This window comes from Panthera tigris, chromosome F2 (genome assembly GCF_018350195.1).
Source record: "Panthera tigris isolate Pti1 chromosome F2, P.tigris_Pti1_mat1.1, whole genome shotgun sequence".
Lineage (NCBI taxonomy): Eukaryota > Metazoa > Chordata > Mammalia > Carnivora > Felidae > Panthera > Panthera tigris.
In genome coordinates, this window is record NC_056676.1 from 44,752,453 (window position 1) to 44,776,993 (window position 24,541).

At 36.6% G+C, this 24,541-nt stretch overlaps 1 protein-coding gene across 17 annotated transcripts in view; it reads left to right on the plus strand.

The window, feature by feature from the left end:
- The window catches only part of VPS13B (vacuolar protein sorting 13 homolog B), a 798,280-nt gene that overhangs the window by 1,118 nt on the left and 772,621 nt on the right, over positions 1–24,541 (plus strand). For all 17 annotated transcript variants that reach the window (XM_042972776.1, XM_007073303.3, XM_042972777.1 and 14 more), the window contains exon 3: positions 23,903–24,046. In XM_042972776.1, coding sequence (XP_042828710.1) covers positions 23,903–24,046 — 144 coding nt within the window. The remainder of the gene's footprint in view (positions 1–23,902; positions 24,047–24,541) is intronic.

Genomic DNA, 24,541 nt, shown 5'->3' on the forward strand with positions numbered 1-24,541 from the left:
CTTAAGTAGGAAAGATGACATTATCTGTGGCATCTTCAGAGAATTGAGTAAACCCAAATTGAGAATGCCAGCAAAATTAAAAACTTTCTTACTCTTTAGGCTTTTTTTCTGTTAGCTTGAGGTTGGTCTGATGTAAATGAACTGTAATTTAAAATTTCATATATTAATTCATTGAGTTCATTTATTACTAACATGCCAGGCAACTCTCTTAGGCCCGGAGATATAAAAATTATCTGTGGAAACTCAGAAGAGCCAGACCAACCGCTTTGTAGGAGATAAGGGAAGTCTTTTTTTTTTTTTTTTTTTTTTTAAAGCGTTAGTAAGGGATTTTATTTTATTTTTTAAATTAAAAAGTAAAAATATCAATAAATATTAGAAATTCAAATCATGCAAAAGCTATTAAGTAAAAAAAATGAAAGTCTTTCTACTCCCACTATCTAGGGCTGTCCACTATTAATATTTTTATTTGGGTGTTTCCAGACATTTTCCTATGCACGTATCAATGCAGGTATCATCATGCATAGGAGATAAGGGAAGTCTTAATCTGATGGTGAAAGTTAATTTTATATTCCACTCTTCCTGTATTATTGAGTAATCTAGAGTTATCACTAAGAAATAATACTCTTGGTTCCTTCCCTTTCTCTCCAAGTTTATCTTAATATCTTCATTTTTTAAAAGCACAAGTCCTAAGTATATAGCTCAGTTTTTATGTATGTATACACCTGTGTAACTGCTATCTCAATCAAGAAATAGAATATTCCCTGGGCACCTGGGTAGCTTAGTCAATTGAGCGTGGGACTCTTGATTTCGGCTCTCGTGGTCTCGTTGTAGGATCGAGCCTCCCCTACCATCTGGCTGGAGCATTGAGCCTGCTTGCGATTCTTTCTCTGCTCTTTCCCTGCTCATGTGCGCTCCCTTTTCCTCAAAATAAAGAAATAAACATTAAAAAAAAAGATACAGAATATTTCCTGCTCCCTTTTGCAAATCGGTAGCCCTATCCCTAAAACGGGTGACTATTATTCTGACTTATATATACACAGAGAAATTTACCTGTTCTTGAACCTTAATGAATTGGAATCACATGTGTGTGGCTGTTTTTGTTTGACCTTATGGCTAAGGTCAACCCATGCTGTTGCAGGAGCTGTAGTTCTTTGTATTGCCTTGTAGTATTCCATTGGCTAAAGATTCACAATTTATTTTTCCATTGATGTACATTGGGATGCTTTCTACTTTTGGCTATTATGAAGAAAGCTCTTGTGAACATTCTCGTACATGTGTTTTGGTGGAAAATTTCCCTTAGGTGTATACTTAGGGTGTGTGTATGTGTGTATATATTGAACTTTGACAGATACTGCCAAATAGTTTTCCAAAGTGGTTTTATTAATTTACATTCTCACCAACAGTGTATGAGAGGTCCATTTACTTTGAATGTTTGCTATTACTTCGTATGTTATTTTAATTTTAGCCTTTCTGGTGGGTGTGTAGTGGTATATCAGTTTAAATTTGCATGTCCTGGGACACCTGGGTGGCCCTGTTGGTTAAGTGTCTGACTTGGGCTCAGGTCATGATCTCACTGTTAGTGCGTTTGAGCCCCACATCAGGCTCTGTGCTAATAGCTCAGAGCCTGGAGCCTGCTTTAGATTCTGTGTCTCCCTTCCTCTCCACCACTACCCTGCTTGCACGTGCTTTCTCCTTCTCTCTCTCAAAAATAAATAAACATTAAAAAAATTAAAAAGAAAATTGCATTTCCCTAATGACTAATGATGTTGAGCACATTTTCATATGCTGCTTATGGCTATTTGGATATACTTCTTTGTAAAGCCTTTATTCTTTCGCCTTTTTAAAAAATTGGGTATTTTTTTTTTTTTTTTAATTGACGTGTAGTGGTTCTCTACATATTTTGGAAATGAGTCCTTTGCCAAGTATGTTTTGCAGTATCTTCTCCCAGTCTGTGGCTGGTCTTTTTAGTCTCTTAAAGTTATCTTTGGGTGAATAGAAGCTCATAATTTCATTGAGGTCTAAGTTTTCAGTCTTTTCTTTTGTGTTTAAGAAATATTTGCTGGGGCACCTGGGTGGCTCAGTCGGTTGAGCGGCCGACTTCGGCTCAGGTCATGATCTCGCGGTCCGTGAGTTCGAGCCCCACGTCGGGCTCTGTGCTGACAGCTCAGGGCCTGGAGCCTGTTTCGGATTCTGTGTCTCCCTCTCTCTGACCCTTCCCTGTTCATGCTCTGTCTCTCCCTGTCTCAAAAATAAATAAAACGTTAAAAAAAAAAAAAGAAAAAAAAAAAAAGAAATATTTGCTTATTCCAGGAACATGAAGATATTCTCTTGTTTTCTTTGTGTTTTTTCTTGTGTGTGTGTGTGTGTGTGTGGGGGGGGGGTATTTTTATTTGAATCACCCCGTGCTCATCATGATGAGTGCAGTCCTTAATCCCCATCACCTATTTCACCCATCCCCTCCCCCTCCTCTGGTAACAATTACTTTATTCTCAATAGTTAAGAGTCTGTTAATTGGTTTGCGTCTCTTTTCCTTCTGTGCTTTTTGTTTCTTAAATTCCATATATCAGTGAAATCATATAGTATGTGTCTTTCTCTGACTTACTTTAATTAGCATGATATACTCTAGCTTCATCCATGTCATTGCAAATGGCAAGATTTCATTCTTTTGATGGCTGAGTAATATTCCATTGTGTGTATACACACACACATTGCTTCTTTATCCATTCATCTATTTACAGACATTTGGTCTCTTTCCATAATTTGGTTATTGTTGATAATGCTGCTATAGCTATCAGGATGCCTGTATCCCTTTCCCTGATGATGAGTGATGCTGAGCATCTTTTCATGTGCCTGTTGTCCATCTGTACGTATTCTTTGGAGAAATGTCTATTCATGTCTTCTGCCCATTATTTAATTGGATTATTTATGTTTTGGTTGTTGAGTTTGATAAGTTCTTTATAAATTTTGGATGCTAACCTTTTATTGGATGTCATTTGCAATCTTTTCCCCTTCTGTAGGTTGCCTTTTAGTTTTGTTGATTGTTTCCTTCACTGTGCAGAAACTTTTTATTTTGATGAAGTTCCAATAGTTGATTTGTACTTTAGTTCCCTTGCTTCCGGAGACTTATCTAGAAAGAAATTGCTATGGCTAAGTCAAAGAAGTTACTGTTGCATTCTCTTCCAGGATTTTTATGTTTTCAAGTCTCACATTTAGGTCTTTAATCCATTTCGAATTTATTTTTGTGTATGGTATAAGTAAGTGGTCCAGTTTCATTGTTTTTGCATATTGCTTTTTGTTTTCTTTTAGAAGCTTTATTTTCTTTGATTTATCCAAATTAATTTTTCTATAAGTGTGAAGTAGAGGTTAAGATGTACCTTTTTTCTTTGATAATCAGTTGATTCACACCACTTGTTGAACCATTCTTTTTCTATTGAATTGAAGTCTTAGTTGCAAATCAGGTTGTCAAATGTATGTGGATTTATTTCTGAACTCTGTATCTGCTCTGTAGCCCATTAGTCTATTCTTGTGTCACTACCATACTGACTTTTACAGTACATTTTGGTATCTCATAGTGTAATTTGTGTAACTGTTCTTTTTTCCTTGTCATAACTGTTGTAAGTCCTTTGCATTTCCATATATGTTTTCATTTCAAATTGTAAATTTTAGAATTAATTTTCCTCCAAAGGGGAAACCCACTGACATTTTTGTTGCGATTACATCAAATCAGATTACTCTGGGAGGAATTAACCTTAACACATATTGTGTTGACATAGTGAGTTTTTAAATCCATGTGCAGAACATTACTTTGTGTATTTTTAGGTCTTCAACTTTTCTCAGCAATGATTTGAAGTTTTCTGAGAAGCATTGCACATATATCATTAACGACGTACCACCTTCTACCTGTCAGAATGGCTAAAATTGATAACTCAGGAAGCAACAGATGTTGGCAAGGATGTAGAGCTAGGGGAACACTTTTGTGCTGTTGGTGGGAATGCAAACTGGTGCAGTCACTCTGGAAAACAGTATGGAGGTTTCTCAAAAAATTAAAAATAGAACTATCTTATGACCCAGCAATAAAAACTAGGTATTTATTCCAAAGGATACAAAAATGCTGATTTGAAGGGGCACATGCACCCCAGTGTTTATAGAAGCACTATCAGCAATAGGCAAATTACGGAAAGAGTCCAAATGTCCATTGACTGGATAAAGGAGATGTGTTATACACACACACACACACATACACACATACACACATACATACATATATACATATAATGGAATGTTACTCAGTGATCGAAAAGAATGAAATCTTACCACTTGCAAGAACATGGATGGAAGTAGAGTGTATTATGCTAAGTGAAACAAGTCAGTCAGAGAAAGATAAATAGCATATGATTTCATACATATGTGGAATTCAAGAAACAGATGAACATAGGGGAAAGGAAGGAAAAATAAGATAAACAGGGAGGCAAACCATAAGAGACTTAAAAACAGAGCACAAACTGAGGCTTGCTTGAGGGATGTGGGTTGGGGGAATGGGCTAAATGGGCGATTGGCATTAAGGAGGGCATGTTGGGATGACCACTGGGTGTTATATGTGAGTGATGAATCATTAACTTCTGCTGCTGAAATCATTATTACACTGTATGTTAACTTAGATTTAAATAAAAATTAAAAAATTATTTTCTAAGTATGTTATCAGTACTCAGGAATACAATTGTTTTAGTATATTCACCTTCCATTCATTGGCCTTTCTGACTTGTCTAACAGTTTTTGGTCTTTTCTTTTGGATTGCCTATGTACACAGTCATGCCATTTGCAAATAGTGACAGTTTTACATCTTTCTTTCCAGTGCTTGTACCTTTTATTTCTTTATTGCACTGTGGGGTAGAAAATTAACATTCTTCTTTGTTCCCAACTACAGCAGGAAAGTGCTCAGTATTTTACCATTGAGCATGTTACTAGCTATAAATACTCTTAAACGTAAATACTTTTTGTTCTTCCTTTTTACAAGTTTTTTAAAATCATGAATGGATTTGAATTTTATCTAATACTACATTTAGTGTAATTGAGATTACATTTTAGTACATTTTCTTTTATTCTGTTAATGTGGTGAATTACATTGAGTTTTAATTAATTAATTTATTTTTTTTTTAAAGAGAGTGCAAGCACGAGCGGGGGAGGGGCAGAGAGAGAGGGAGATGCAGAATTGGAAGCAGGCTCCAGGCTCTTAGCTGTCCGCACAGAGCCCGATGCAGTGCTCAAACCCATGAACTGTGAGATCATGACCTGAGCTAAAGTCAGACGCTTACCCGACTAGGCGCCCCACATTGAATTTTTATATGGAGTTTGCATTCCTTGTATAAAACCCATACTTAATATATATTAACCTTTTTATATGTGGTTGGCATTGATTTGCTAAATTCTGTTTAGTTTTTTTAATGTTTGTTTATTTTATTTTTTTAATGTTTATTTTATTTTTTTTTAACATGAAATTTATTGTCAAATTGGTTTCCATACAACACCCAGTGCTCATCCCAAAAGGTACCCTCCTCAATACCCATCACCCACCCTCCTCTCCGTCCCACTCCCCACCAACCCTCAGTTTGTTCTCAGTTTTTAAGAGTCTCTGTGCTTCGGCTCATTCCCTCTCTAACCTCTTTTTTTTCTTCCCCTCCCCCATAGACTTCTGTTAAGTTTCTCACGATCCACATAAGAGTGAAAACGTAAGGTATCTGTCTTTCTCTGTATGACTTATTTCACTTAACACTAGCCAGTTCCATCCACGTTGCTACAAAGGGCCATATTTCATTCTTTCTTATTGCCATGTGGTATTCCATTGTGTATATAAACCATAATTTCTTTACCCATTCGTCAGTTGATGGACATTTAGGCTCTTTCCATAATTTGGCTATTGTTGAAAGTGCCGCTATAAACGTTGGGGTACAAGTGCTCCTATGCATCAGCACTCCTGTGTCCCTTGGGTAAATTCCTAGCAGTGCTATTGCTGGGTCATAAGGTAGGTCTATTTTTAATTTTTTGAGGCAACTCCACACTGCTTTCCAGAGCGGCTGCACCAGTTTGCATTCCCACCAACAGTGCAAGAGGGTTCCCGTTTCTCCACATCCTCTCCAGCATCTGTAATCTCCTGATTTGTTCATTTTAGCCACTCTGACTGGCGTGAGGTGATAGCTGAGTGTGGTTTTGATTTGTATTTCCCTGATGAGGAGCAACGTAGAGCATCTTTTCATGTGCCTGTTGGCCATCTGGATGTCTTCTTTAGAGAAGTGTCTATTCATGTTTTCTGCCCATTTCTTCACTGGATTATTTGATTTTTGGGTGTGGAGTTTGGTGATCTTTTTATAGATTTTGGATACTAGCCCTTTGTCTGATAGGTCATTTGCAAATATCTTTTCTCATTCCGTCGGTTGCCTTTTAGTTTTGTTGATTGTTTCCTTTGCAGTGCAGAAGCTTTTAATCTTCATGAGGTCCCAATAGTTCATTTTTGCTTTTAATTCCCTTGCCTTTGGGGATGTGTCAAGTAAGAAATTGCTGCGGCTGAGGTCAGAGAGGTCTTTTCCTGCTTTCTCCTCTAGGGTTTTGATGGTTTCCTGTCTCACATTCAGGTCCTTTATCCATTTTGAGTTTAGTTTTGTGAATAGTGTAAGAAAGTGATCTAGTTTCATTCTTCTGCGTGTTGCTGTCCAGTTCTCCCAGCACCATTTGTTAAAGAGACTGTCTTTTTTTCCATTGGATATTCTTTCCTGCTTTGTCAAAGATCAGTTGACCATACATTTGTGGGTCTAGTTCTGGGGTTTCTGTTCTATTCCATTGGTCTATGTGTCTTTTTTTGTGCCAATACCATGCTGTCTTGATGATTACAGCTTTGTAGTAGAGGCTAAAGTCTGGGATTGTGATGCCTCCTGCTTTGGTCTTCAAAATTACTTTTGCTATTCGGGGTCTTTTGTGGTTCCATATGAATTTTAGGATTGCTTGTTCTAGCTTTGAGAAGAATGCTGGTGCAATTTTGATTGGGATTGCATTGAATGTGTAGATTGCTTTGGGTAGTATTGACATTTTAACAAAATTTATTCTTCTAATCCATGAGCATGGAATGTTTTTCTGTTTCTTTATATCTTCTTCAATTTCCTTCATAAGCTTTCTATAGTTTGCAGCATACAGATCTTTTACATCTTTGGTTAGGTTTATTCCTAGGTATTTTATGCTTCTTGGTGCAGTTGTGAATGGCATCAGTTTCTTTGTCTTTCTGTTGCCTCATTACTAGTGTATGAGAACACAACTGATTTCTGTACGTTGATTTTCTGTCCTGCGACTTTGCTGAATTCATGTATGAGTTCTAGCAGACTTGTGGTGGAGTCTATCAGATTTTCCATGTATAATATCATGTCATCTGCAAAAAGTGAAAGCTTGACTTCATCTTTGCCAATTTTGATGCCTTTGATTTCCTTTTGTTGTCTGATTGCTGATGCTAGCGCTTCCAATACTATGTTAAACAACAGCGGTGAGAGTGGACATCCCTGTCGTGTTCCTGATCTCGGGGAAAGCTCTCAGTTTTTCCCCATTGAGGATGATGTTAGCTGTGGGGTTTTCATGAATGGCTTTTATGATGTTTAAGTATGTTCCTTCTATCCCGACTTTGTCGAGGGTTTTTATTAAGAAAGGATGCTGAATTTTGTCAAATGCTTTTTCTGCATCGATTGACAGGATCCTATGGTTCTTATCTTTTCTTTTATTAATGTGGTGTATGAGATTGATTTGCGAATGTTGAACCAGCCCTGCAGCCCAGGAATGAATCCCACTTGATCATGGTGAATAATTCTTTTTATATGCTGTTGAATTCGATTTGCTCAATAGTATCTTATTGAGAATTTTTGCATCCATATTCATCAGGGATATTGGCCTGTAGTTCTCTTTTTTTACTGGGTCTCTGTCTGGTTTAGGAAGGAAAGTAATGCTGGCTTCATAGAATGAGTCTGGAATGAATAGAATTCTAAACTTCATAGAATGAGTTTTCCTTCCCTTTCTATTTTTGGAACAGCTTGAGAAGGATAGGTATTATTTCAATGTGTGGTAGAATTCCCCAGGGAAGCCATCCGGTCCTGGACTCTTATTTGTTGGGAGATTTTTGATAAGTGATTCAATTTCTTTGCTGGTGTGGGTCTGTTCAAGCTTTCTATTTCTTCTTGTTTGAGTTTTGGGAGTGTGTGGGTGTTTAGGAATTTGTCCATTTCTTCCAGGTTTTCCAGTTTGTTGGCATATAATTTTTCATAGTATTCCCTGATAAGTTCTTGTATTTCTGAGGGATTGGTTGTAATAATTCCATTTTCATTCATGATTTTATCTGTTGGGGTCCTCTCCCTTCTTGAGAGCCTGGCTAGGTTTATCAATTCTGTTTATTTTTTCAAAAAGCAACTCTTGGTTTCATTGATCTGCTCTACAGTTTTTTTTAGATTCTATATTGTTTACTTCTCCGATCTTTATTATTTCTCTTCCTCTGCTGGGTTTGGGGTGTCTTTGCTATTCTGCTTCTGTTTCCTTTAGGTGTGCTGTTAGATTTTGTATTTGAGAGTTTTCTTGTTTCTTGAGATAGGCCTGGATTGTAATGTATTTTCCTCTCGGTACTGCCTTTGCTGCATCCCAAAGTGTTTGGATTGTATTTTCATTTTCGTTTGTTTCCATATATTTCTTAATTTCTTCTCTAATTGCCTGGTTGACCCATTCATTCTTTAGTAGGGTGTTCTTTAACCTCCATGCTTTTGGAGGTTTTCCAGACTTTTTCCTGTGGTTGATTTCAAGCTGCATAGCATTGTGGTCTGAAAGTGTACATGGTATGATCTCAATTCTTGTATACTTATGAAGGGCTGTTTTGTGACCCAGTATGTGATCTATCTTGGAGAATGTTCCATGTGCACTCGAGAAGAAAGTATATTCTGTTGCTTTGGGATGCAGAGTTCTTAATATATCTGCCAAGTCCATCTGATCCAATGTATCATTCAGGGCCCTTGTTTCTTTATTGATCCTGTGTGTAGATGATCTATCCATTGTTGTAAGTGGAGTGTTAAAGTCCCCTGCAGTTACCACATTCTTATCAATAAGGTTGCTTATGTTTGTGATTAATTGTTTTATATATTTGGGGGCTCCCGTATTTGGCACATAGACATTTATAATTGTTGCTCTTCCTGATGGATAGACCCTGTAATTATTATATAATGCCCTTCTTCATCTCTTGTTACAACCTTTAATTTAAAGTGTAGTTTGTGTGATATAAGTATGGCTACTCCAGCTTTCTTTTGACTTCCAGTGGCATGATAGATCTCCATCCCCTCACTTTCAATCTGAAGGTGTCCTCAGGTCTAAAATGAGTCTCTTGTAGACAGGAAATAGATGGGTCTTGTTTTTTTTATCCATTCTGATACCCTGTGTCTTTTGGTTGGAGCATTTAGTGCATTGATGTTCAGTGTTATTATAGAAAGATATGGGTTTAGAGTCATTGTGATGTCTGTAGGTTTCATGCTTGTAGTGATGTCTCTGGTACCTTATCTCACAGGATCCCCCTTAGGATCTCTAGTAGGGCTGGTTTAGTGGTGATGAATTCCTTCAGTTTTTGTTTGGGAAGACCTTTATCTCTCCTTCTATTCTAAATGACAGACTTGCTGCATAAGGGATTCTCAGCTGCATATTTTTTTCTGTTCATCACGTTGAAGATTTCCTGCCATTCCTTTCTGGCCTGCCAAGTTTCAGGAGACAGATCGGTCACGAGTCTTCTAGGTCTCTATATGTTAGAGCATGTTTATCCCTAGCTGCTTTCAGAATTTTCTCTTTATCCTTGTATTTTGCCAGTTTGACTATGATATGTTGTTCAGAAGATCGATTCAAGTTACATCTGAAGGGAGTTCTCTGTGCCTCTTGGATTTCAATGCCTTTTTCCTTCCCCAGATCCAGGGAAGTTCTCACCTATGATTTCTTCAAGTACACCTTCAGTACCTTTGCCTCTCTCTTCCTCCTCTGGAATCCCAATTATGCATATGTTATTATGTTTAATTGTGTCACTTAGTTCTCTAATTCTCCCCTCATAGTCCTGGATTTTTTATCTCTTTTTCTCAGCTTCCTCTTTTTCCATAATTTTATCTTCTCACTCACCTTTTCTCTCCTCTGCCTCTTCAATCTGAGCTGTGGTCACATCCATTTTATTTTGCAGCTCATTTATGGCAGTTTTTAGCTCCTCCTGACTGTTTGTTAGTCCCTTGATCTCTGTAGTAATAGATTCTCTGCTGTCCTCTATACTTTTTTCAAGCCCAGCGATTAATTTTATGACTATTATTTTAAATTCATTTTCTGTTACATTGCTTAAATCGTTTTTGATCAGTTCGTTAGCTGTCGCTACTTCCTGGAGTTTCTTTTGGGGAGAATTCCTCCGTTTCGTCATTTTGGGTAGTCCCTGGGGTGGCGGGGAACTGCAGGGCTCTTCCCCTGTCCTGTCTGGAGTGACTTGAGTTGGTGGGCGGGGCCACAGTCAGACCTGATATCTGCCCCCAGCCCACTGCCAGGGCCAGTCAGACTGGTGTGTACCTTACCTTCTCTCCCAGGCACAGGTCTCACTGTGGAGTGGTGTGGCCCCTGTCTGGGCTACTTGCATACTGCCAGGGTTGTGGTGCTGCTTCAATGGGATCTGGCGTATTAGCTGGGGTGGATTGGCAAGGTGCACAGGGTCGGGACGGGGAGGCTCAGCTCACTTTTCCTTCAGTGATCCCCTTTGGGAGGGGCCTTGCGGCTCCGGGAGGGAGTCAGACATGCCACTGGAGGGATGGATCTGCAGAAGTACGGTGTTGGGTGTTTGCGAGGTGCAAGCAAGTTCCCTGTCGGGAACTGGTTCCCTTTGGGATTTTGGCTGGGGGATGGGCAAGGGAAATGGTGCTGGTGAGCGCCTTTGTTCCCTGCCAACCTGAGCTGTGTCCTCTGGGGCTCAACAACTCTCCCTCCCTGTCCTCTAGCCCTCCCGCTCTTGGAGCAGAGCTGTTGACTTATAACATTCCAGATGTTAAGTTCCGCTGGCTGTCAGGACTCACTCTGTCCGACCCCTCCGCTTTTGCAAGTCAGACTCGGGCTCTGCCTTGCCTGGCAGGCTGCCCCTCTACCGTCCTGGCTCCCTCCCGTCAGTCCGGGTAGTGTGCACCGCCTCCCCACCCTTCCTACCCTCTTCTGGGGGCCTCTCGTTTATGCTTGGCTCCAGAGAGTCTATTCTGCTAGTCTTCTGGTGGTTTTCTGGGTTATTTCGGCAGATGTGGGTGGAATCTAAGTGGTCAGCTGACATGGTGAGCCCAGTGTCCTCCTACGCCGACATCTTCTGATTAATATCGCTTGAGGGAGACTTTAAAGTAACATTCAGAAGGCTGTTCACTGGACCTCTTTGACCTTGGCCGCAGCAACTTCTTTCTAGATATGTCTCTTTATCATTTCTTACTGGGTAGTGGAATATAGTGATCAGATGTCCAGGTTTGGTTCATAGAACAGCACTGGGTTAATGGCCTCCATTGTTTGGTCAGGGCGGGCCTGTCTTTGTTTATTTTTGACAGAGAGCATGAGCAGGGGAGTGGCAGAGAGGAAAGGGTACTGAGGATCCTAAGCAGGCTCTGTCTGACAGCAGAGAGTCTCATGTGGGGCTCAAACTCAATAACTGTGACATCATGACGTGAACTGAAGTTGGATGCTCAACCTACTGAGCCACCCAGGTGCTCCAGTTTTTTTTTTTTTTTTTTTTTTTTTTTAAAGTTTATTGTGAGAGAGAGCAGGGGAGGGGCAGAGAGAGGAAGAGAGAGATTGAGAATCCCAAGCAGGCTCTGGGCTGCCAGTGCAGAGCTCTATCACACAAATTGTGAGATCGTGACCTGAGTCAAGATTAAGAGTTGGACGCTGAACCGACCGAACCACCCAGGCACCCTTTTTATTTTGTTTTGTATCAGTTATGTTTATAAATGATTGTGGTCTGTGATTTCTCTTTTCTTGTAATGTCCTTATCCGGTTTTGATTATCATAGATTTATTGATTCCACTAAATTATTTGCAAAGAAGTTCCTCTTTTTATAATATGAGTCTATGTAAGATATTTTTCCATTTTGGTAAAATATACATGCCAAAATTTACCATTTTAGCCATTTTTTATTGTATAGTTCTGTGGCATTGATAACATTTACATTGTCGTACAGCCATTACTTTTTCAGTTTCCCAAACTGAACCTCTAGATCCATTGAGCCACTAACTCCCTGTTCTCTTTTACCAGCCCCTGGTAGGCAACCACCTAGAATGGCAACCACCATTCTTTTTGTTTTTATGAACTTATGAACTTTGACTACTCTTAACCTTACAAATGGAAACTTACAATATTTATCCTTTTATGACTGGCTTATTTAGCTTATTAGCATGATGTGTTCAAGGTTCGTTCATGTTGTAGCATGTATAGAATTTCCTTCCTTTTTAAGACTGAATAATCTTAATATTCAGTCCATTAATAATAATGGACTTAATAGTCCATTGTATATACCAGATTTTGTTCATTCATCCATTGATGTACATTTGGGTTGCTTCTGCCTTTTGGCTGTTGTGAGTAATGCTGCTGCAAACATGGATGTACAAATACCTATTTTTTGTCCCTTTTAGTTGTTTTGGATATATACCCAAAAGTGGAATTGCTAGATTGTATAGAAATTCTGTGTTTAAATTTTTGAGGAGTGCCTGGGTGGCGCGGTCAGTTTAGTGTCCAACTCTTGTTTTCAGCTCAGGTCATTATCTCATGGCTGTGAGAGCTGGGCCCTGTGTTGGGCTCCGTGCTGGGTGTGGAGCCTGCTTAAGATTCTCTCTCTCCCTCTCCCTGTCTGCCCCTCCCCTCCTCATTTTCTCTCTCTCAAAAAAAAAAAAAAATAATAAAAATAAATTTTTGTGGAATTGCCATACTATTCTCCACAGTGGCTATACCATTTTTCATCCCTATCAGCAATGTACAAGGGCTCTAGTTGCTCACTGTCTTCACCAACACTTGTTGTTTTTGACTTTTTTTTTTTTTTTTTTTGATTACAGCCATCCTAGTGGGTGTGACATGCTGTTTCATTGTGGTTTTGATTTGCATTTTCATAATGCTTGCTGTTGAACATCTTTTCATGTGCTTATTTGCTATGTGTATATTTTTGGAGAAATGTCTATTCAAGTGCTCTGCTCATATTTAAAATTGTGCTGTTTTTTTTGTTGTTATTGGGTTGTAGGAATTATTTATATGTTCTGATTACCAGTCCTTAATCAGAAACATGATTTATGAATATTTTCTCCCATTGTGGGTTGCCTTCAAGTCTATTGATACTGTCTTTTGATGAAAAGTTTTAAATTTTGATGAAGTCCAACATATTTTTCTTTTGATGCCTGGGCTTTGGGTGTCCTATCTAAGAAATTATTGTCAAGTGCAGTGTCATGAAGCTTTTTGTTTTCTTGGAGCTTTATAGTTGTAGCTTTCCATTTAGGTGTTCGATTCATCTTGAGTTAATTTTTGTATGTGGTATAAAGATCTAACTTCATTTGTTTCTATAAATCCAGTTTTACCAACACCATTTGTTGAAGTCCTTTCCCCATTGAATGGTCTTGGCACCCTTGAAGATCACCTGGCCATAGATTTGAGGGTTTATTTCTGGGCTTTCAATACAGTTCCCTTGGTGGTTTGTATGTTTGTCATTATATCAGTATCACTTTGTTTTGGTTACCATAACTTTGTAGTAAGTTTTGAAATCAGGAAGTGTGTAATCTCCAACTTTGTTCTTTTGTAAGTTTTTTAAATGTTAGGGAAAATGAGTCATGGTGTCGTGGGTCAGGAGTTTTCTCAGTTTGGAAAGTTTTAAATTCTTGATTTATTTTCTTTAGAAGATCTAGGACTTTTTAGATTTTTCATCTTTTGTTAGTTTTGGTTAGGTATGTTTTACAGTGAATTTCTCCATTTCTTCAAAATCAGAGATCAGCAAACAATGGGCCCACTTTTTAAAGTAACATTTTATTGGAGCACAGCTGTTTTCATTTGCTTACATATTATCTGTGGCTGCTTTTGCAAACTAAAATGGCAGATGTGAGTAGATAGGACAGAGAGTGCATGGCTTGCAGACACTTAAAATATATGCTATCTGGGCCTTACTGAAAAAGTTTCCCAGCCCCTGATCAAAATTGTCATATGTAAAACCATAGAGTTGGCTTTTTGGTCCAATTTAAAGTTGACTCATTTTTAAAAAAATATCTAGGATCTGTTGTGATATCCTTTTTTCCTTTGTGATACTGGTGATTTCCATTTTCTTCATCAGTATTGCTGGGATTTTATTAATTTTATCTGCATAGAACTAACTTTGATTCTTCTAATTTTCTTTTTTCTGCTGTCTTTTGTCATGGAATTTTTTATTTTGGCATTTGTTTTCCATTCCACTTTCTTTGGAGTTGATCTTCTGTTGGTTTTCTCTAGCGCCTGAGATGAAAACTTTGGTCATTGATTTTTTTTTTTTTTCCTTCTTCTTCTACCTTTTTCTGTTGAAATATATGCATTTAATGCTATAGACTTTTTCCCTTTACCGTCTACTTAGCGTTACGTAACAGAGTTTTGTGTTTTTCATTATTCAAAAAATTTTTAATTTCCATTTTGACTTTCTTTGATCCATGGGTTTTTTAGAAGTGTGTTGCTTAATTTCCAAACCTTTGGGGAATTGCTAATTATCTTTGTTACTGATTTCTAGTTTAATTCCAGTGTTGTCAGCATAGTCTCTATATCAGGTTAATCCATTATACTTTATGAATTATTGTATGGTCTGGTTTTGTAATTGTTCCATGTACAGGTGATTAAAAAGTGTGTATTCTGCAGTTGTTGCTGTATTTTTCCATAAATGTCATTTACTTCAAATTGGTTAATGAGTTCTTAAAATCTTGTAAATCCATGTGGATTTTCATGTGTGCTTGTTCTATCAGTAAGAGAGGTATGTTAACATCTCCAACTATGATTATGTATTTATTTATTTTTCTTCTTAGTTTTGTCAACTTCCACCTTGTATATCTAGAAATTGTTAAGTGTACACAAATGTAAGTGATCTGTTATTTTTCAACATACTTAAGAACCATTCTGAAATGTGTCCATCTTTCATGCTAGTCGTTCTTGCTTTAGTCTTTTTAATCATACTGTTTTAAGAATTGCTTCAGTTGCTTACCCTAAAGGTTACAAAATGCATATTTGACTTATTAGAGTCTTAGTACTTTTACCATTTCCTGAACAATCTTACAACAGTTTGACTGCATATGCCCTCCCACTTCCCTGCCTATTGTGGTCTTTTTTTTTTTTTTTTTTTTCTTGTTTAGTTTGGGTTAACTTATTTAGTTTACCTGGGTTTAGCTTGTTTTTCTACTATTTCAGGTAGAAGTGTAGGTTATTGGTTTGAGGTAGTTCTTATAGGCGTTTACAGCTACACATGTCTTTAGCTGCATCCCATAAATTTTTGTATGTTGTATGTTCATTTAGCACAGATGCTTTCTGATTTTCCTTGAAATGAATGTGTATTTTTGCATTTGCTGGATGGAGTGGTTTATAGATTGCAGGTTTGATTGGTTGATAGTATTGTTCAAGTGTTCCATATCTGGATTGATTTTTTTCTTTCTATTCATTATTGTGAGTGATTATTAAAGTCTATGATTGTTAAACTATTTTTCTTTTTACTTTTGTTTGTTTTTGTTTTATGTATTTTGGGGTTCTGTTGCTATGCTCACATATGTTTTACAGACCTCTATGTCATTATCAAGTATCTTGTGTTATCTTTAATAATTTTTTTCTCAAAGTCTGTTTTGTGTGATAAAATGTAATTACTCCAGCTGTACTGTGGTTGCTGTTTGCATTATACATATATGAATATATATGTATATTTGTAGGTTATATATGAGTATATGTGAATATATATATGAGTATATATATGAATGTACATGTGAGTGTATATATATGAATATATATATTTTTCCCCTAATACACTAAATTTTAATTCTTATATTTTTGTGTTGTTCATGCCTGGTACCATCTCTTTAAAAGTTTTACTGGCATGTTATTTAGCTTTAACTACCTCTTTTCAAATTTTATTTTGTTCATTGCAATTTCAGGCCATGACTGGGATAAAATTTTCACATTGGAAAACAGTCATAAGAAAAACAGGGAGACGGAAACACTGCTGGAAACTAAGATCATAGAAATGAAAATACTGTGTATGCCTAAAAGAGAATCTGTACCGTTTCCCTAAATAGCAAGAAAATGTCCTGATTTCAGGTATTCCAGGCAAGAAACTAGATCACATGACTTCCTTGGAGTCTAATTTACTGTTGTTGTTTTTTTAATGTTTATTTTTGAGAGAGAGAGTGAGAGTGTGAGCAGGGGAGAGGCAGAGAGAGAGAGAGGGAGACCCAGATTCTGAAGCAGGTCAGAATCTGTGCTGTCAGCACAGAGCCTGACATGGGGCTTGAACTCATGAACCATGAGATTATGACCTGAGCCTGAAACTGGACGCTTAACTGACTGAGCCACCCAGGCACTCCCAATTTCTGTTTTTTGATTGAGGGATAATTGACATAACAGTGTAATATTAGGTGTACTGCATAATGATTCGATTTTTTTTTTTTTTTTTTTTTTTTTTTTTTTTTGAGAGAGCAAGTGAACAGGGGAGGGGCGGGTGGGCGGGGTGGGGGGGGGAGGAGAGAGAATCTGAAGCAGGCTATACACCCAGCGTAGAGCCTGACATGGGGCTTGATCTCACTGCTGTGAGATCATGACCTGAATGAAAATCAAGAGTCAGATACTTAACTGAGCCACCCAGGTGCCATTGATATTTTTATATATTCCAAAAAGACCAATTACCCCAATAAGTGTAGTTAACATTTGTCACCCTATACATAGTTAACAAATTTTTTTTTTTGTAATAAGAACTTAAGATTTACTTTTTCAGCAACTTTCAGATATACAGTTTAGTATCATTAAAGTCACCATGCTGTACGTTACAGCCCCATGACTTATTTATTACATAACTCAAAGTTTGTACCTTTTGGCCCCTTTCACCTATTTTGCCTCCCCTCCACTCTATCCCTCTATGCCTCTGGCAATCCCCAATGTATCTATAAAAAAAAAAAAAATTATCTGTTAAAAACCTTTTTTTTTTTTTTTTAATTGTCAACCTATTTTTGAATCCAAAGTATGTCTCTCTTTTTAAGTTATTTTTGTAGAGCAAGCACGTATGAGTTGGGGAGGGGGTGGAGGGAGAGAGAGAGAGAATCTTCAGCAAGCTTCACGCCAGGGACAGAGCCTGAACTGGGGCTTGATCCCACAACTCTGGGATCATGACCTGAGCCAAAATCTAGAGTTGATTCTCAACCAAGTGAGCCACCCAGGTGCTCCTAAAGTATATCTCTTGAAGAGAACATGTAGTTGGATCTTTTTAAAAATCCAGTCTGACAGTCTTTGCGTTTGTTAGAGTGTTTAATATCTCCACATTTAATGTTTTTAATCACATGGTAGGATTTCCACTTACCATTTTGCTATTTTCAATGTGTCTTGTGTCTTTTTTGTTTTTCTCATATTCTTCACTATTTTAAGTGTTCGAGAGAGAGAGCGAGAGCACAAGCAGATGAAGGACAGAGAGCCTCCCAAGCAGGCTCTGTGCTGTCAGTGCAGAGCCTGATATGGGGCTCAATCTCACAAACCATGAGATCATGACCTGAGCTGAAATCGAGAGTTGGGACACTTGTCTGAATGAGCCACCCAGGAGCCCTCTTTACTACTTTAAGTAGATATTTTTTAGTGTTTCATTTTAATTCCTTTAATTTTCACATTATTTTTTGTTCCTAGTAGTTGCTCAAAGGATTTCAATATGCATCCATTTTTTAACAGTCTATGTGAAATTAATGCTAAATTTGTTATATTAAAACACAAACTTTGTCCATTATAGCTCCATTTCTTCCCTCTTCTTTGTATTTTTGTCTTATGAATTGCATCTTTGTGTTATTCTAATTTCAATAGTATAATTTTATAATTATGTTTTAGGGAATGGCCTGTTACATCAGGAGAAAACTAAACTTATACTGTCCTTTAATAATTATCTATGTAAAATAACATTCATTGACGCTTTTTGTGTGGATTTGAATTACCATTTGGTGTTCCTCCTTTTCAGTCTGATGAAATTCTAGTATTTTGTTAGCAGTGAATTAGCAGAGTCTTTGTTTATTTGGTATTCCTTTATTTTGCCTGCACTTTTGAAGAATACTTTTGCTGGATATAGAATTCTTGGTTGACAGGTTTTTGTTTTTGTTTTTTGTTTTTTGCTTTTATAAATTTCCTCTGAGTACCATCTTGCCATTATTGTTTGTAATGAGAAGTTAGCTATTTTTTGTCTCTTATCTGAAGATTTCTTTTTGTGTCTGGCTGTCAACATTTTCACTGTGGTGTGTCTGGGTGTGGATTTTCTGTTTTTGTTTTTGTTTTTTGTTTTTTTGCCTATTGTGAGTTTTTTTTAGTGAATTTTTGATTTAACTTATTGTACTTTTCAATTCCTTAATTTCCACTTGGTTCTTCTTGATCATTTCTGTCTCATTGATATTTTCTATTTGATGAACCATTGTCTTATGTTCCTTGAATTATTTAAATATGGTTTCCTCTTTTTTTTTTTTTTTTTAACATTTATAATAGATGTTTTGAAGTTTTTGTGAACTAAGTCCTTTAGTTGACTACCTTCAGAGACGGCTTCTATTTACTTTGTATACTTTTCATGTTTCATAGTTTCTTGTTGAAAACTGAGCATTTTAGATAACAAGTTGTAGCAACTCTGAATTCTGATTTCCTCTATCTCTTGTGTTGTTGGTTTATTTATTTCTTCAGTGACTTGCCTGAACTACATTTGTGGTGTTGCCCCTGTAATGTGTGGCCTGTAAGGTTGATATTTTTCCTCTCCCCATCCCCCAATTCTTTGTGTTTTAAACTCTGGCTTTCTAGGGATTACCCTGGGTCACTATAACTTAGTCATCAGCTAGTGATTGGCTAGAGGCTTTTTAAACCATTGAACCAGTAAGTCTTTCACTCTTTGTCATGGGACATATGCATAGACTGGATAATGTTCTCAATTTAGGGAGTTTATAAGTCTGACCCATCTATCTATATATCAATATATGGATATATATATATATATGTCCATATATGGACATATATATATATATATATATATATATATACATCGACACATGGACGTGTATATCCACACATCGACACATGGACGTGTATATCCACACATCGACACATGGACGTGTATATCCACACATCGACACATGGACGTGTATATCCACACATCGACACATGGACGTGTATATCCACACATCGACACATGGACGTGTATATCCACACATCGACACATGGACGTGTATATCCACACATCGACACATGGACGTGTATATCCACACATCGACACATGGACGTGTATATCCACACATCGACACATGGACGTGTATATCCACACATCGACACATGGACGTGTATATCCACACATCGACACATGGACGTGTATATCCACACATCGACACATGGACGTGTATATCCACACATCGACACATGGACGTGTATATCCACACATCGACACATGGACGTGTATATCCACACATCGACACATGGACGTGTATATCCACACATCGACACATGGACGTGTATATATAGATATATATAGATGTGTGTGTGTGTGTGTGTGTATATATATATATATATCCATATCTATATATTTTTAACTTACTGGATTTACACAGCCTCTTGGTCAACCATGAGTGAGTAGCTTGTTAGTTCCCTTTCCTCTGAGTAAGCACAATGGGGCAAATGCAGGTAGCTTTCCAGACTATCAGGGATATGTGAAATCATAGCTAGGCCATCTTTGGCTATTTTGTTCTCACGATCTCTATCTTAATTTTCTGGCAAGTCTGCTGTTTTGTTGCTTGTACCAACAAATATTGTGACCTGAGGCTAGACTTCGCTATTGCCCTTGATTTTCCGTTATTTTTAACAACTTTGTCCAGTTTTGTCATTGCTTTTTGGAAAGAGGATTTGCCAGCTTCCTAACTCGGAATTCTTGAAGTCCTGTCCTGTATTCATTTTTATTTTGTAGTAAAAAGCATATAACAAAAAATTTATCATCTTAACCATTTTTAAGTATTACAGTGTTAATTAACTATATGCACATTGTTGAACAGATCTCTATAACTTTTTCATCTTTCAAAACTTAAAACTCTATAACCATTTAACAACAATTTACATTTTCCTCCCCATACCCTTGCAGCCTCTGGCAATCATGATTTTACTTTCTAAGATTTTGACTGCTTTAGATACTTTATATAAATAGAAACCTACAATGTTTGTCTTTTTGTGACTGGCTTATTTCAGTTAGCATAATGTCTTCAACATGTTCATGTTGTAGCACAAGACAGAATTTCCTCTTTTAAAGATAATATTTGATTCTATATACCACATTTTCATTATCCATTTATCTTTCAGTGGATATTTAGACTGCTTGCACCTTTTGACTATTGTGAATAATGCTGCAGTGAACATGGTTGTGCAAATATCTTTTTGAGATCCTGCTTTCAGTTCTTTTTGGTATATACTCAGAACTGATTTTTGATGGAAGCTCTATTTTTAATTTTTTGAGGAACTTTCATAATGTTTTCTTTAGTGGCTACATCACTTTACATTTCCTCCAATAGGGCATAAAAGTTCCAATTTGTCCACATACTTGTTAGCCCTTGTTACGTTTTGTTTTTTGATAGTGGTTATTCTAATAGGTGTGAGATGGTAGGTCATAGTGGTTTTGATTTACATTTTCCTGATTAGTGATGTTGAGCATCTTTTCATATGTTGTACTAGTTGGCCGTTTGTATTGTATTCTATGTCTATTCAGTCATTTGCCCATTAAAAAAAAAAATATTTATTTTGAAAGAGAGTGAGAAGAGGAGGGGCAGAGAGAGAGGGAGAGAGAATCCCAAGCAGGCTCAGTGCCGTGAGCATAGAGCCTGATGTGAGGCTCAATTCCACAAGCTGTGAGATCATGACCTGAGCTGAGATCAAGTATCAGCTTGACTGACTGACCCACCCAGGTACCCCAGTCATTTAGCCATTAAAAAAATTTTTTTTAAGTTTTTAGTTTTTAAATGTTTATTTCTGAGAGAGAGGCAGAGAGAGGCGGACCGAAGATCTGAAGCAGGATCCGCGCTGACATCAGAGAGCCCAATGCGGGGCTCCAGCTCACAAATCGCAAGATCATGTCCTCAGCCCAAGACAGATGCTTAACTGACTGAGCCACCCAGGCACCCCTACCCATTTTTAGATTGATTACTTTTTGTTGTTTCAGATATTAACCCTTCATTAGATAACATGGTTTGCAAATAGTTTCTCCCATTCAATATGTTGCTTTTTCACTCTCTTGAATGTTTTCTTTGCTGCCTGAAGGTTTTTAAGATTTGTCTATATTTGCTTTTGTTGTTTGTTAAATTTAAAGTATATCTGTTTTCTTTTAGAATATTTTGTGATAGCCCACCTAGAATTAGGTTTTTGAGAACAATTCAACCCCCTTCTTAAATTCTTTGTTACTAATAAACTTTGTGCAGTCATAGATGTTCTGGTTTTAGGAATGTGTTTTTCACAATGTATTTCTTAATGGTTATAAGTGAATAAAATATTTTAAAGTTGTACTATATATCTTGAAGTAAAAGGAATGAAAATTGTTTATATAGTTACATTAAGGATGGTCTGGGGCGCCTGGGTGGCTCAGTCAGTTAAGCGTCCGACTTCAACTCAGGTCACGATCTCGCGGTCCGTGAGTTCAAGCCCCGCGTTGGGCTCTGGGCTGATGGCTCAGAGCCTGGAGCCTGCTTCAGATTCTGTGTCTCCCTCTCTCTCTGCCCCTCCCCCGTTCATGCTCTGTTTCTCTCTGTCTCAAAAATAAATGTTAAAAAAAAAAAAAAAAGATGGTCTGTTATAACAATATTTGTGTTTTGTCTTTTATGAGACATAAATGTATTCTCATTTATTTATCACAACTCTGAGGAAACGGAAATGATCTTGCTTATGGTCAGATGATTAATAAATGTTTGACTTCAACTGGATTTCCAACATGGGTGATATGGTTTAAAATTCCATGTTCAAATATAGAATGCTGCCTCTTGTGTTAGTGTTTAGATAGTAGTTAAGTTGATTAGTAGCATTCTGATGATACTGACTTCTTGATTCCTGTGCTTTTTCAATTTCTTCCTGAGAAAACCCAATTTGTACCCATAAACTGCAACTTTGGTAGCCATTTCACAAATGTATCATTGTTATACACATGAGAAAGTGGTGGAGATGGCAATATCATGGGCTCATTGTCCAAATAGGTGCATAGCCAATGGAGAGTAGTAAGTGCTCATAATGGAAGTATAGATGCAGTATAGTTGTAGTGAAGAGCAAGGACATCATATTTTCCTGTTTTGAGTCCTGATTTTCCAGAATGTGTCATTTTGGGCAGTTATTTGACCTTTAAATGCCTCAGATTTATCTGTAAAATTGGTAGAATAATAGTATTTACCTTTTAGGGCTCTTTTAAGGATTAAATAATTGTATGCAGGTAAAGTGCTTGGTATATAGTAAGTGCTTGGTAAACATTGTTTTGTTATAGACACTGATCAAAATATATGTGCCAGTTGATTTTTACTTGAAACTACTGCATCTTTCAAATTAATGTAATAATGGCAAATACTTAAATTGTGACACACCACTAGAATAATGTAGAAATGGATTTTTAGTATTGTGCTCTTGCAAGAAAAAATACTTATGAGGACATACATGAGGCCCACACATTTGTTGTTACCTTTTTTATAATAATTGCTCTTTGAGGAAGATAATATTCTAAGCACTTTATGTAAGTTCATTTCATCCTCAGTGATATTGTTGTCTAAATTTTACAGATAAAGAAACTGTGACACAGATACATTAAACAAGTTGCCCAGTGGTTTGCCATACTGCTTAGGTTTAACTGTATTGCTAACTATGTTGCTAAACTAAGTAGGTGGGCAATTGTTGGATGAATGAATAATGTATATCTTAACTTTCACAAATAGAATTAAAATAACGGGAAAATGTGATTGAATTATAATCTACAATTTATTTTTTTCCTTTGTTGATTTGTAACAAAAATTTTATCAGTGAAACAAATTACTGATATATAGTGATTATGGTGACATTTATGTTTTCATTTGTAACCTTTTTTCTAATAATGAAACCAGTCAGAAAACATTTAAATTTTATGACCAGATAGTATCTAGGTACAATCTTTAATTGGATAAAGCTCACTACTTTTTTTTTATTTTTCAAGGTTAATTGTTTTTTAGGTCACTCTCCTATTTCTAACTCGGCTCCCTCCATACCCTTTTAACTTGCCTTACGATCCTGTTTTGTTTAAAACACATTTTAAATACATATTTTTTAGATGGAGGTTTTAAACAATATGCCATTCAGTTATTTCAATTAATGCTGTCTGTTAAGACTATTACAGCCACTACCATGTATGAAACTTTATTATGTACCATGTATTGTATATTATATCCATTCAACAGAAAAAGAAATGGAGACCTAGGCAGGTTAAGCAGCTTATTAAAAGTAACTTGTACAATACATTTTTGTGTTGTATCTTTAACTATAGTTTAACAAACTATTTGGTACTTTTTGTTGAATAATATTTCTGAAAATGTTTTTGTTTTAGAAACCTCATTTCTCTTTTCAGAAAGTAATTTGGATATTAGAATGAAAAAAATTAAGCACTTACTAACCTTTAATATTTTGTTTTAAGGAATTGAAATTACCATTCACTTTTTTAAGTGGACATATTCATGAGTTGAGGATCCATGTACCATGGACAAAGCTTGGTTCAGAACCAGTGGTAATTACCATCAATACAATGGAATGCATTTTGAAACTTAAAGATGGAATACAGGTAAGAAGTTATTGAATCTAGTTGTTTATGTTAACCAATTTTAATAGTTATTAGTGTTTGATATGTCTTTATCTAAAGCTTACATATACTTAACTGTTTCTCACATGCTTATTAAAGTAACATATTGTAAAGTCACAAGTAACTATGAAAGGTTGTCTTAAATTTGGATAAACATTCTAATGGATATTTTCATACTAATTTTACTTAATGTAATCATAACTATTATAGGGATCATGTAGATGGCTTATTATCTGTATCAGCTAACAGTGGGACTTCATTGTGTCCAATTTTTAGGTGAAGGTTTTTTAATTTTTGCCAAGGACCTGTGTAATTTTTTTGTTTATGTGACATTTCTAAATGAGATTAAAATTTCTCATTTTTTGAGATGAAAATATTTTGAATTTACCTTCATGTCAAAATTTTTAAGTTTTTAGTTTAATTCCAGTTGATTAATGTACAGTGTTATGTTAGTTTCAGGTGTACAATATAGTGTTT